The sequence below is a fragment of the Chinchilla lanigera genome, unplaced genomic scaffold (assembly GCF_000276665.1).
Source record: "Chinchilla lanigera isolate Chin_1 unplaced genomic scaffold, ChiLan1.0 scaffold00006, whole genome shotgun sequence".
NCBI classification, from domain to species: Eukaryota; Metazoa; Chordata; class Mammalia; order Rodentia; family Chinchillidae; genus Chinchilla; species Chinchilla lanigera.
Window position 1 is genome coordinate 3,552,806 of NW_004955407.1, and position 13,944 is coordinate 3,566,749.

At 37.5% G+C, this 13,944-nt stretch overlaps 1 protein-coding gene across 1 annotated transcript in view; it reads left to right on the forward strand.

Moving 5' to 3' along the window:
- Pros1 (protein S (alpha)) overlaps window positions 1–13,360 on the forward strand; it is a gene marked incomplete at its 5' end in the record, with an annotated part of 51,266 nt that extends 37,906 nt beyond the window's left edge. The window contains 4 exon segments of the mRNA XM_013503591.1: window positions 1,220–1,388; window positions 6,128–6,276; window positions 7,368–7,593; window positions 12,093–13,360. Of these exon segments, the coding sequence (XP_013359045.1) occupies window positions 1,220–1,388; window positions 6,128–6,276; window positions 7,368–7,593; window positions 12,093–12,253 (705 nt within the window).
- Window positions 13,361–13,944: the final 584 nt, after the last annotated feature.

Consider the following 13,944-nt stretch of genomic DNA (forward strand, 5'->3'; position numbering starts at 1 on the left):
ATCTGTACGTGTACATGATTTCACTTGTATTTTCTCCCATTCCTCTACCCTCCCTTCAACCCCACCTCTGCTCCCCATTTACAAAAGCTTTGTTTCCATGTTTTTCTTCTTTCCTGTCTCTTTTTTCCTTCTTTCCTTTCCTCCTCACCTCTCCCTTGTTCCCCTCCCCATTTGAACATTTTCTTCCTTTTTCATAATACCTATTATATGTTTTGATCCTTATTTACAGGAAAGTGTATTTTTTTAAACCAAGGCTATCATAAATTGAAGTTAGATATAATAGATGTTTTACTGAATAAGATATTTGTCAAATAAGTGTGGAACAGGTTTCATGAAAGAAGCAGTCATTGTATAACAGTTTTAAAAATTTTATTTACCGGGCTGGGGATTTAGCTCAGCGGCAAAAGCGCCTGCCTGGCAAGCGCAAGGTCATGAGTTTGGTTCCCGGTACCGGAGAAAAACCAAGAAAAAAAAAAATTTTATTTACCAAATAAACTTGTTGTTTTAAGTTAAATATTTACTACTTTATATCCATCTTTTGTTCACGGCAATTCATAGTTCCTTTAGCTTTGAAAGATTTCTCTGATATGTGTCTCAGTTACTTTCTCATTGCTAAGACAAAATACCCATCACAACATAAAGGAGGAGATGTTTATTTTAACTTACAGTTTAAAGCTAGAGAAGTTATTCAAGTGAGTCAATCATTTATGAAATGGTTACCATCTTGAGTGCTAGAGAATGTAAACATTTTTGTTCCTGAAGAGAATTAGAATCTGTTAGCAAAATGAGCCTGTGTTGTAAATGCAAATGCAGCAGAGCAGAAAGCAGCTTAGAACGCCCCGCCTTCCTGGAGGCATACATAGAACTTAGTTCCAGGTGACACAGAGAGGCAAGTGAGACTCGGATGTGAGAAAGTAAGAGGATCCCACTGAAGGACTGCAAAGGCACAAACTGACTTTTGCTGGAAAAGACTGTCCATCTCAAGGGCACATCAATAGCAAAAATTCAGCTTAAATTCAAGATATTTGAAATATTTTAAAATGTCATCAAAGGATCTTCCATCTATTTTTTTTTTTGTACCAGGAATTGAACTCAGGACCTTGTGCTTGCCAGGCAAGTGCTTGGGTCTTCCATCTAAATGAAACCTATACCTAGAATCAATTAAGCTCTTTATCACTTTGACTTGTATAAGTTTAAAACGCACTTCTTGACCTGTTAGATTAACCCTCGTCTGGATGGATGCATACGAAGCTGGAATTTGATGAATCAAGGGACTTTAGGAGCAAAGGAAATTATTCAAGAAAAACAAAATAAGCATTGCCTTGTCACTGTGGAGAAGGGCTCCTATTATCCAGGATCTGGAATTGCTCGCTTTAGCATAGATTATAGTAAGTGATTTCCCATTTTCTCTTTACTCATTAATGATTAAATTATTCAATGACAAATAGCAATAATTTATTCAGTAAACATTATCAAGTATATGCTATGTGCCAGGCATGATTGGTATATTAGACAAACTATAAAGGCAGTTAAATATGTTTATGTTAGTATTTAAAGTTTGGTGCTACATCTCCTGATTCAGTTGACCTATTGTAATTTTTACTGATTTCTTAGTTTTGAGTCCACCAACTATTGCCTGAAGGGGATTCATCTGCATTTCTAACTTTTCCATTGGACCTTTTCTTAAAATTTCTGCTTCATCTGTTCCTACATATTGTTCAACTTGTCTGCCTGAGCTTTCAGTGTATTCATCATAGTTATTTTAAATTTCCTATCTAAAGTCCCAAGATCTGTATCAGTTCTGAGCATGGTCATGCTGAATACTTTGTCTCTTGACTGTGTGTTATTGTTTCTTGTGTCCTTGTGTATAATGTGTTTTGGTTTAGAGCTTGGCATTTTACATAGAACAATAGAGACTGGTATAAAAACCATTTGTGCTGGAAGTGACCACATCTTGTCTTTTGCTCAACACGCAGTAGGGAGGGAGGGGGATTGAAGCCATCTGGTGAGGGATTGAGCCTTTATCTGGTGTAGTTATCAAGGAATGGATTCCCTGGTCTCCTTTCTCCCCACGAGATCTTCCCTCCCACGCACGTTCCTGCCACGGCCGTGCCTGCAAGAAGGCCCTTGCCACAGTTGCAGTGCCACTCAGACCTGCGGCCTCGAAAACTGGGAGCCAGATGAACTTTTTTTCTTGGTACATTGCTCTGCTGTAAGCATTTTTAATAGTGATGGGAGACATGCTAATATCAGTAAGTTTCTGCCTGGGGTAGGGGTTTGCTAGAGATTTTTAAACTAGTGGGTCAGCTGTTAAGTATTTCTTAGTAGCAACTCAGTTTTATACATTTCTTGTATGATATGTCTTAAGAATGGTCTCTGAGAGCATGTTCTTCCTCTCCTCCAGCAGAATATTCTTTTTTTTTTTTTTTCCGGTACTGGAAATCAAACTCTGGGCCTTGCGCTTGCCAGGCAGGTGCTTATGCCACTGAGCTATATCCCCAGCCTCCTGCAGAATATTCTTGTCACTTAACATTTGCCAACATGTCAGCGAGAGCCGGGAGGTGGAGGAAACAGCCTCTGTTGTTCCAGTATATTTAGTCTTGCGCAGTTGTCATAACCCTAGGGCTCAGAGGTAGTGACATTTCATCACCTTCATTGGTATGGAAATCCCACTGAGAGGTAGGGGGAATGTTTAATGGTTAGGATTTGAGATATATTCCTCCTCCATGGTAGACAAGTTTTCTTTCTTTTTTTTTTTTTTCCTGTTGTTTTCCCCAAATCTGTAGACTTACAGGATTTCCCCTGCTTACTTACACACAGTAGGCACTGTTGGTCTCCACATGTGTCCTAATGACCAGATTGGCCGCCTTCCCACAGTGCTTCGCGGCTCTGCTGTAGAGGAGACAGAGAGGGATCTGGGTAGGGTTTTGTGTCCTGCCTGGAGCTGGTGTTGCTCCTAGGACAGAGAATTTCCTTAGCTTTTTTTCTCTGCTCTGTTAAGGTCTGTGGAAAAGAGCTTGTGGATAAATATATGTGTCCCTCACGTCTGCAGTTGTTAGGGCTCCTATAATTTCCCACCTGCCCCTACGTGAACTTTTGCAACTTGTACTTTTTCATTATCCTTATCAAATTTCATGACATCTGGTGGCTGCCTCGTTCTGTCTCTCATCCTGTCTGTCTTTAGAAGCACTTGTCTTTCTTTAGGTTTCAGGTTTGTTGGTTGCTCAGAAACTATCAATTGAACTCTGATAGTTTAATAAAAATTGTGATCATGGCCAGGCCTGGTGGCACAGACCTCTAATCCCAGCACTCAGGAGGCTGAGGCAGGAGGACTATTGTGAGTTCGAGACCATCCTGGGCTACAAAGTGAGGTCAAGGCCAGCCTGAACTGTATAGCTAGACCTTGTCTCAAAAAGACAGTAAATAAGTAAATAAATACAAAATAAAAATTATGATCATATAGATAATTTGGCTTTCATTGAGTAAAGGTGGGATTGGTGATCTTCCCAGTTTTCTATAGAAATGCTATAGAAAGTGAAGCAGGAAGTCTTGTCAGACTGTCTCAGTTTTACCTTTACACATAATACTTCTGTAAACATTGTGGAGATTATATCTTGGTACTTTTATGCAATTAATTCAGAAAGAAAGGCTCTCAGATTATCTCAACCAAAGGTCATGCAAATATATACAGAGTCCACCAAAAAATATATACCTACTCTTCAGGAAAACAAAAAGCTTTTATAGGGTGCACATTCTCCTGACTTAACTCCTGCAGACTTTATCTGTAAGGGACCCTAAAAGATGTTGCATGTTGTAGAAAGCCCACTACCCTGCTGGCCTTTAGGGAAGAAATTGAAAAATGCATGTGTAGCAGTCTCAATGGACGCTTTGACCAAGATTACCCAAGTAGCAGTTCGCTTCGGTACTCATAAATGCATGGGAGCTGACGGCCAGCACTTTGAGCACCTCTTGAAATGTAGAAGCCAAAGGTAACTTGTGTTAATTTCATGGTGTTTCAATAAACTTAGTATTATAATACTTACATAATTTTTTTTTCCTGAAGTGTGCACACATTTTTTGGTGGACTCTGTATAGTTGTAAGATATATTATATTCTCTTCCAAAGATCCTTTTATCAATTAATACTTCTACCAACAGAAGGAGGAAGTTTATGGTTCAACTTGTTTCCAATCCAGTAGTTCAAAAATTAAACTTTGTAGTTTTAAACATTATTTTCCTAATTTCTGCTGAGATACTTTTAAGCTGTTTATACATTTTAATTACTTTTTGAATTCTTTATCTTTTTCTTTGTTGTGTGTTTATTATTCAAGCTACTAACACTTTGCATTATAAATTAAGTTAGTGCACATCTGATATCTCTGCTTTTGGAAAAATGATATTTTGAGTGTATTTGTAGCTTTAAAAGTACTTACTATAGTTTTTATTTGTAGCTTTAAAAAGTATTTCCTACAGTTTTTATATGTTGCTTTAAAAAGTAATTAAGATTAAACTTCAGTCACTTGTAGGTAAAGGGATGCACCTCAAGACTATAATTTTAAATGAAGTAAGTCAGACACACAAGTTTAAACATTGCATTGTTTCTCCTGTGTGAGAAACCCTGAGGGTACACGGGGAGTAAAACGAAAGATAGACGCTGGGAGGTGGGAAGAACGTGCTCAGATGGAAGGGGAGCAAGAGGGCAGGAGGAGGAGGGGAAAAGGGATTGAAAAACAGGATGGAAAGAAAGAAGTGGAAGCAGAGCTTCTGTAAATGGAGAAGGGAAGAACGATTGAAGAGCGAGGAGGGGGTGGGAAAATAAAGAGGAATAAAGATATATATACAGGAACAAGTTCCCCATGATGAATCCGAGCACTGTGTATGGCAGATACTTATATTATACTTAAAAATTATTTCTATAAGTAACAAGTTTATTCATCAATAACTTCAAAGTGACCTACTTTATATTTAGTATTATAATTTCTATACATTTGCATATTCATTTTAATTTGAATTTGCTAATAGCTCGTGTTAAATTTATTTCATGGCGATTATATGTATTCTCTCCTTACTGGGAATTATAGGATTATAATGAGACATATAGTTCATTACAGGTGGCTAATGAAAGAACATCTTTCAAAGGAAAATTGTTTTCTCCATGGACAATCACCCAGACAAAGGTTCCAGGTGGTGTTTGGGCTTTGTTATGCTACTTCACATTAAGTAAGGAGAACTTCATTCAGACTGTGAACTGATAGTTTTGATTTAGTTGCAGTAGCTATTTGTGGAGCTTAATGATGGGGATACAGTTTGAAAGCCCACGTCATTATGTGATTTTTTTCATTATGTGAACATCGCAGGGTCCTTAAACTCAGCCTATTGTCAATGTCAGTAGGTTATATAACCTTATGGGCCTCTCATTTATATGTGATGCGTTACTGACGGAGCTGTCATTGTATGGTGCAGTGATACTCGCTAAACATGTTAGTTCCACAAATATTTATTGAGTGTCCACTCTGGAAACAAACGGATGATGGAGACATGCTCCTCTTTTAACATGCTCCTCTTTTAACTTGAGCTCCATTCTGATAGACAGCTAACCCACTAGTTGAGAAAACATGTGAAGTGTTATAACAAGAGAGTCACAGAACGAAAATTTCCATTGAACTTTTAAAAGTAATTGTTTGCTAGTGTTTCTGTGATATCAGACTCCCTGCTGGCCATGTGTGTGGGTCATATTTTCTTCTCATCTACTGTAGAATGACGAGTGAGGAGTACGGTAATGGCAGCTCTACTTGACATTTCTCTCCAGTATCACAGTACATTTGTTGCCCTTTCTTCTAAATGTGGTTTTAAAATACATTCACCCTAAGATTTGAACATTAATGAATATACAAGGAAAAAGCAAACTATTAAAGAGCAAATGGGGAATTCATAATACTTAACACTGAAGTCTAGAATTCTCTTCTAGGAAGAGCAGAAGTGGCGATTTCATTTGTATGTCTCTTATCTGCATTAAAAAAATCTTCAGTATTGTACAGGGTGTCTCTGGATATTCATTAGATTGTAGCTGATTTTCTGGTTCCCTTTGGGAGTCCCTGATTGTGCTTCTGTTTCATTGTTTCAAACAGATAACAAAACTAATGCGGAGGGCTGGCAAGTCAATCTGACCTTGACTATTCGCCCATCTGAGGGCACAGGGGTGATGTTTGCCTTGGTTTCAGGTGACACGGTGCCTTTTGCTATGGCATTGGTGGACTCCAGCTCTAGAAAATCTCAGGTAAATTTACTCTAAATCCATAACCTATATAGCTCTGTGTGTGTGGGTTAAAATAGGATTATATCTACCTTGAAGGAATATTTTGAAGGTTTAATGACGCAACTGTACAAAGTGTTTGGTGTAATCTCCAGCATTAATGTTCATTCCTACTACTGCTTATGTTATTACTTCCGTCCAAGGTCTGAAAGAAGTGAGGGAAGTGGAAACTCAGAGACATAGTGCATCTAAAGCTGCGATGAGGCATATTTACAGAATACATAGAGATCCACTTTTATTCACAGTCCTTGCAGGATTGTGGGATTATTCTGTGCTAACAAAATAAAAGTGAGTGTGATAGCAATCTACTCTCAGGTATTTGGTGTTTAATTATAATGGTTTTCACTTTCTCTCACTCTTAGTTTTTTTCTCACCTTAATAAATTAGGAGAGAGAAAACTAAATTGGTGTACTTGAATTCTTGCTGGCAACTCTTGTTATAAATGAGGAGGAAGAACAGGAAAGTCTTGGATGCAAGGAAACATGAACGCTATCAGAAGATCTATGTTATTCAGTCTTCTGTTAGAGGCTGTTCTGTCTGTGTGTCATCCACAGTGGACTCCAACAAGTATCAGCAGGCTGCCTGTGTTTATGCCCAGGTTTCCTTGGAAGCTGTCAGAAAGAGACATATAGCTGAGTAAAGCCTACAGTAATAAAAAAAAAAAAAAGAAGGGCATTCTGGGTGCGATCTAGAGGATGATTTGGATGATCTGGTTCTTAAACCTGAGCAACTGAAGAGTTTCTGCTGTTGTTGCTATTGTTGTTAACCTCCAATCTACTCAGATCTTACTTCACTTGGATTTCAGGGGGTTTTTTTTGCTTGCTTTTTTTTTTTTTAAACAGATGGGATTCCTATCTTCAATATGACATTCCTACAGTTGAAAGAATTAAATCTTGCTTATGATTAATACAGTATTAGAAGTTTTTTCATTTAAACTTAGAGGCCCTATCATACAGTATATTTTAAGTTCAGTTTTTGATTTTGAAGCTCAGAAGTCCCCCAAATGGCTGTACTAGTATTATTTGCTTATGCTAGGTGTCTGCTCTACCCTTCAGGATATTATAGTGTCTGTTGGAGATACAGTAGTGAGTCGAGTAGAAGCTGTACGTCTGTGCTCCAGTCAACAATCTCATGTGGTACTCGGAGTCAACAGAAATAACCTGGAGCTGTGGACTTCACTTAAAGAAGATATAATTTTTTCTGAAGACCTTCAAAGGCGGCTCGCCATCTTGGATGAAGCAATGAAAGGACCAGTGGCCACTTACCTGGGTGGCATCCCAGGTACACTCTGAGTTTTTCTTCAGTTTAGGAAGTATATTTTAAATCAAATTTATATTTTAAATATAGAATTTTAATAAAGAACTATCAGAGGGGAAGACAGCATTCCAGTGTCCATTATTAATTTTCTAGATGCTTGGACTGACATTGTATTGGTATATTTTGGTTTTGTTCTTGTTTTTTCTTTCAATTTTTAAAAAAACCTTTATTTGTGCTTCAAAGTTTAAAACCAGGACACTGGCTTGATAAGAAATCTGTTGAGAAAGGCTTTTCCAAGCGAAACAGACTTTAGACTCCCAAAAGAGTATATCCATGTCAATTTCAGTTTGTAATCATTGCAGTCTCTCCTGTACACAAGATTATGTCCTGACCACCTCAACTGGATTCTGAGTGTTCTTGTACTCTAACTCCGCTAACTGCCAAAGCTTTCCTACATGAAACCCAGAGAACTCTGCTGATTCTATCTTGGTGGTTTTATGGACATTAGAAGAAGTAGGCTGGCAAGATCCGGTCAGCATGGTTGGGAAATGACCTGCAAAGCAGTTCAGCGTTGTCTCATATCACAAATACCTGAGTGATACACTTCGGGGCCAGGCCCAAGTCTGGAGCCAGGACAGCCCCCACAGTGCAGCTACCAAAGGTCCTTTTTCAGCCTCAGAAACTGGGGCTGCAAATGTACTATTTTTGGAAATTTCATCATGAAGACCCTTCAGCTCAGCATCCCAAGATGATGAATTTTCATAACTCTTTTCAGAGTCCACAGCCAGCACGTTCAATCCTAAATGGACTTAGAGCAGCACGCGTGCGTGCAGTTGAATTTAACTTCAGAGCAGCATAAAGGCAGATAGACCCTTATACCCTCTCTGCTTTCTTGGACACCGCCCAGGTCCTGGCCTGACTGCACCCGTTACTTTTAAGCTCATCATCCTTGCAGATGCAGATAAAGGCCGGGTTTGGCATGGACGAGAACTGCCATGACTTCACATGAGGCTGACCTTGGAAAAGCTTATTCTTTTTTTAAATGGTGAACTGAAATTAATCAACTTTTGCTATATTTGGCTACCTCCGCTAGAAGGGATTTCATTCCGTTTCATCTTCACAATAGTCTTATCAGTTCAATATTGATTCTTAAACTTATTCATCAATTTGTCAAATATTTATTCACTCGTTATTTAACTCATCTATCATTTATTTAGTGTTTATTAAGAATTTATATCCTAGTTACTAGGGATAAAGTAAAAAGCAAATAGATACTATTCCTACAGTTCAGCTTTTACAGTCCAGTGGCAACCTAAAACAACTGATTAGGAAAAACCAAAATAACTAAAATTCTGATCACTTCTCTGAAGGGAAAGTGTGGATTGCTTTTAGAACTTGAAATATCAACTTGATTCAGTTGTGGAGGCCAGGAAAAATGACCTTAATAAGACACTAAACTACAAATCTGCTATTTGAAGGAGTAATTAAACTAGGTGTAGGAGCAGGGATCAGTGAGTATGGTAACTGCCCATGTGTAAGCAAAGGGGGAGGGGACGCACTTGAGAAACACGTGAGATGTCCATATGTGTAAAGCATGTCCCTCCAGGGACGTGGTTCTGCAGGGTGCGAGTTGGATGCTGAGTAGAGGGCTTGAAAACCTAGTTCAGGGTCATATTATGAAAGATATGTGAATCATTAAAATATTTTGGACAAGGAAGTTGCATTTCAATACTACAACTTAAAAAATTGGATAGAGAGGTCTGAGGCAAAAGTAGATACAAACCGAGATGTGAGGCTGCTGCACAATCAGATGAAGTAGTAATCAGAGCAGCAATAATCACACTAGCATCAACTGGTGCCTAGTGAAGAGTCTGGATACTATACCAAGTGCTTCAAACGTATCAACTAATCTTATTTTCAAAAGAGTGGGGAAGGTACTATTATCCCCCTTTTATAGATGAGAAAACCATGGGAGCTGTTGAATTAGGGTGAGGGCAGTGGAGACAGCACACACTGAGCAAATTAGCAATATAAGTGAGAAAATAAAAAGATTGATTGAAAGACAATATAATGATATAATGGTATAATAGTATAATGATGACACTTAGGTTTCTGGCATAAGCAATTGTACTGTGAGTATTCCCTTGATCAGAATGGGGGAAACTAGAGCAAAAGTGGCCCATCTTTAACTGAACATTGGAAACTGTGAAATTGGTGCCACCGTTTTACTTTGAATGGCAAAAAAGAGACAGAAAGTTACTTAGAAGCATTTTCCGGTACTATTTGCAGATTATGTTCATGGGGAAAATTCTGAGTTTCTAGTATCTTTCTGGACTTCTGGTAACCTTCATTATGTTGCATTAAGTGCTCAGGTTATTTTCCACATTTGTTATTTAATCAGGGTTTGGTGGGAATAGAAGTATATAAACTCCAAAAGTTAGAGAGAGAGAGGGAGAGAAAGAGAGAATTCAAGTAATTTCGGTTCACATGGTTAATTATTAGGAAGTATAACTGCAATTAAAGTAAGGAATTCTGTATGGAAGCCTGCCTGCTACCTTATTCACAAATTAGTGAAATCCAATTTTAGTAAATCAAAAAAACAGTGAAGGTGTTTAAATGATGTAGACAGTAACCTTTTAGGAATTCCAAGGCCTTGCGATAACATTAAAGAATGAATTCAAGGAATAAGAGTTGAGAGGAAAAGTGAGGAAAAATTGAGATAAACATATAAAGTAGGAGATGGGAAAATTGTTGATCTATAAAATGGACACATTAAATTGCAGGTTAAGAAGTAAAACATGGCAGAAATTCTGAGGAGTTTTTAAAATACTTTTTTAGTTTTGGGGAGGTTCATTTTTTTATTTTTTATTTTTTGAGACAGGGTCTTGCTATGTAGCCCAGACTGGCCTTGAACTCATGGGGATCCTCCTGCCTCAGCATCCCAAGTGCTGGGATTATAGGCATGCACCACCACGCCTGGCCTTTTTTAGTTTTAAGTGATATTGGTAGTTATATATTCTAGGCATAGGAGAATTTTTTTGTTTTTGTTTTTGAGACAGGGTCTTGCTCTGCAGTTCAGGCTGGCCTTGAGCTCACTTTGTAGCCCAGGCTGGTCTCGAACTCTCAACGATCTTGCTGCCTCAGCCTCCCGAGTGCTGGGATTACAGGCTTGCGACAGGAGAAGTTTTTAAAAATAGTAGCGTAATGGATAGTGTTTAGCTGAACCTGAAAGGTATTTTCAAGTGTGCTATAAGCTTATAGAAAAGTATGGACTTCATTGGCAAGTTAGAAGTCGTCTACTGGCAAATTAGAAATGGGAAAGTTGTAGTATATATTTTTTGGCATAAGGTACTAAGAAAGAATAAGAACTGATAAACATTCATTGTGAACATTTGTGAAGAGAAAATACCTAGCAAAAGAAGCAGGTAGAGAGAAGGGTATTTTAAAAATGAACCATAGTTCTAAGGAATCCAAGGTTCATGCTGTAGTATTAAGTTTTATAAGGAGAGTGAAAGGCCCAAGACCCCAAAATGACCCCATTCACTGAGTGGTTATTAAAATTGTTATTTTTATTTTTTTAGTACCAGGGATCAAACTCACGACCTCGGCCCTGCCAGGCAGGCGCTGTGCCACTAAAATGTAGCACTGAGCTACATCCCTGGCCCTAAAATTATTATTTTTAGAACAGTATTATTATTATTATTACATAATGTGAATCCTCCATTATGACTTGCTGTTTTTGTGTGTTCAACAAGAAGCTATTTCTTGGAAAATTTAAAATCTGCTTTCATTTTTAGTGATATAATAAAAGATAACAGTTATCATGACATTTAAAACATATTTCCTCTCCTTAATGGTTTGTACAGTTTTTCATTCTTACATCTGGTAATCTGAGCAATGTAGTTGAAAATGGCGATATGTAATGTAGCAACCACTGTTGATTTGTATTATTTTGTCTTGAGACCCTGTATCACTTTGAAGGTTCTTGCTTTGATTTGTTTATGTTTGTAATATTGGTATGCTACTACTGTTCTATTTTTTTGTTTGTTTGTTTCTCATTTACTACTCTCTTTAAAATAAAATATAAAAAAACACATTTCCAAGAAAATATAACTAGGAGTTGATAAAATGATTTAACAATGTTTAAACTTAAAAAGAAAATAATATATATTATTTTTATAATAAATGCAGAGTATCACAAGTTAGAATGTGCTCTTTTATACTTTGCTTTAAGGGTGCTTATTTATTTTCAGTTTGGATAGCACTGATTTTGTTTATAAAATCAGAGGAATCCATTATATATACTGAGTTCCATGCCAAGCATAATACTGTATGTGATAAAATATATACAGATAGATACATATGTGTGTATGTATGTGCGTACTGCTTACTGTGTATTAATTAAATAGAATTATACTGTTTGCTACTTTAACAGTTTGGTTGCAAATGGAAAGTCTGAACAATTCTGGTAACTCTAAGCATGTAAGATACTGAAAGACTTGGTCAAATATTCTGTTTTACAGACATCCCATTCAGTGCTACGCCAGTGAATGCCTTTTATAGCGGTTGCATGGAAGTGAACGTCAATGGTGTACAGTTGGATCTGGATGAAGCCATTTCTAAACATGATGATATTCGAGCTCACTCATGTCCATCAGTTTGGAAAGATACAAGCAGTTCTTAAGGCATCTTTTTTATCTGCTGATAATATTTCTTTTCAGAGTGTGATCCTAACTATGTTTCTATAATCGATTGAAGGGTTTACCTCAGTGGTGAGGTCCTTGATTATTTTTTGGTACTTTGAGCTTCTTGGAATTTTAAAAAGCTCCTATCAAGAAAAAAATTATGCTGTAATATTAAAAAATTCTTACTTTTGTTGCCGTTTAGAAATTAAATAAGGAAACAGAAATTTTAAATTTTAATGTTTTGCTGCCAAATGACATTGCTTTCGTCTTTATTTGAAAATGTAAATTTTAATTTCACCATCATTGGACTAGTATTTTAACTATCTGTTTTTCTCAGAAGGCAAATCGGTAAAACCAAACAAAATCTCATTGATTAAATACTGCTGATCATAGGCAGATTTTCTGTTGTGCTTGATGCTCCTCTTCTGTGATGAGGGCAGAGGAGATGGTGGGTTATTGAATGTGAACTGAGTGGAAGATTTTAAAGCTTTATTCCAAAATAATTTGTCAGGGGAAGCAACTTTGTCTTTTTGTCTTTCTCTTACGTGGCTTCACACTGCAACCAGTACCTTGGGTGGATTAGAAAATGACAGGGACACGTTGCCTTGAGAGCAGCACATGAGTCTGCTTCTGGGGAACTAGATCTATGAGGATGAGACATTTGGTTCCTTTGGAAAGGGCATGAAAATCTGGGTTGGGTACGTTCCTTAAGTTTGGCTGTGCGGGTCTCTCAAGCTCTGAAGTAGAAAAGGCAGCAGGGGTGGAAAGGAGAACCGACGACTGTTCACAGTTTCCTTCGATCCAGATTTCAACCACTGCAGTAAATCCCTTGAATATAATTTGTTGAGGAACAAAAGAATCTGTGGAAGCTAGAACAGACTTTTAACAGGAAGAGAACCACGGAGAGATACAGCAAATGCTGTGCTTTTTAGTCAGAGAAGGGGGAAGGTGAGACTGCAGCATACTTGTTGGCAGTGCAGGTGAAACGGCAGTATTTTCATGTCAGGTGTATATCAGATGCTTCACTGATCTTTTAGAAAATAAACTTTTTTTCACCACAGATACTTTAAATCACATAAAGTGTAATAAATTGATGTATATTTTAACGATGTGTGTGGGTACTATTTTATTCCATAGGAAGAATGTCTTTGTTCTAACAAAGCATAAGGTTATGTACCGTACTCTAACTTAAGGTCACAGTAGTTCTTAGCTGAAAGACATGCAGAGCTCAAGTATTTGATCACTACTTGTGACTGGTTGTGGAGTGGAGGAAATAAAAAGAAGAAAGGCAGAAATCATGCCAGGCCACCTTATGGGGTGGAAGTTTTCTCTCAGTTGCCTCCAGGTACTATGGGTGATGAAGACCAGCAGGTGACCGTTGAGAATTAGGTTATTGCAAAAAAAAAAAAAGGCAAGAAAGGATAAAAACTAAGGGGCATATGAGAAAAGGGAGAAAAGAGCAGAAGAAAGGAAAAAATTAATTTCCTTTGAGTTGGGTTTCTGGAATAGTAAATTACCTCTCTTTGTAGATCTCATGAACTTGCAGATTTTTATCTTCTTGCTAGAACAAGCCCTCTGTAAAGATAATCCTACTTGTAGTATAATAGCATAGTATAGTATAAAATAGTACAATAAAATCTGTGATTTACTAGGGCTGATCCTAGGATATTCTCTTTCCTGAAGTTTCAAA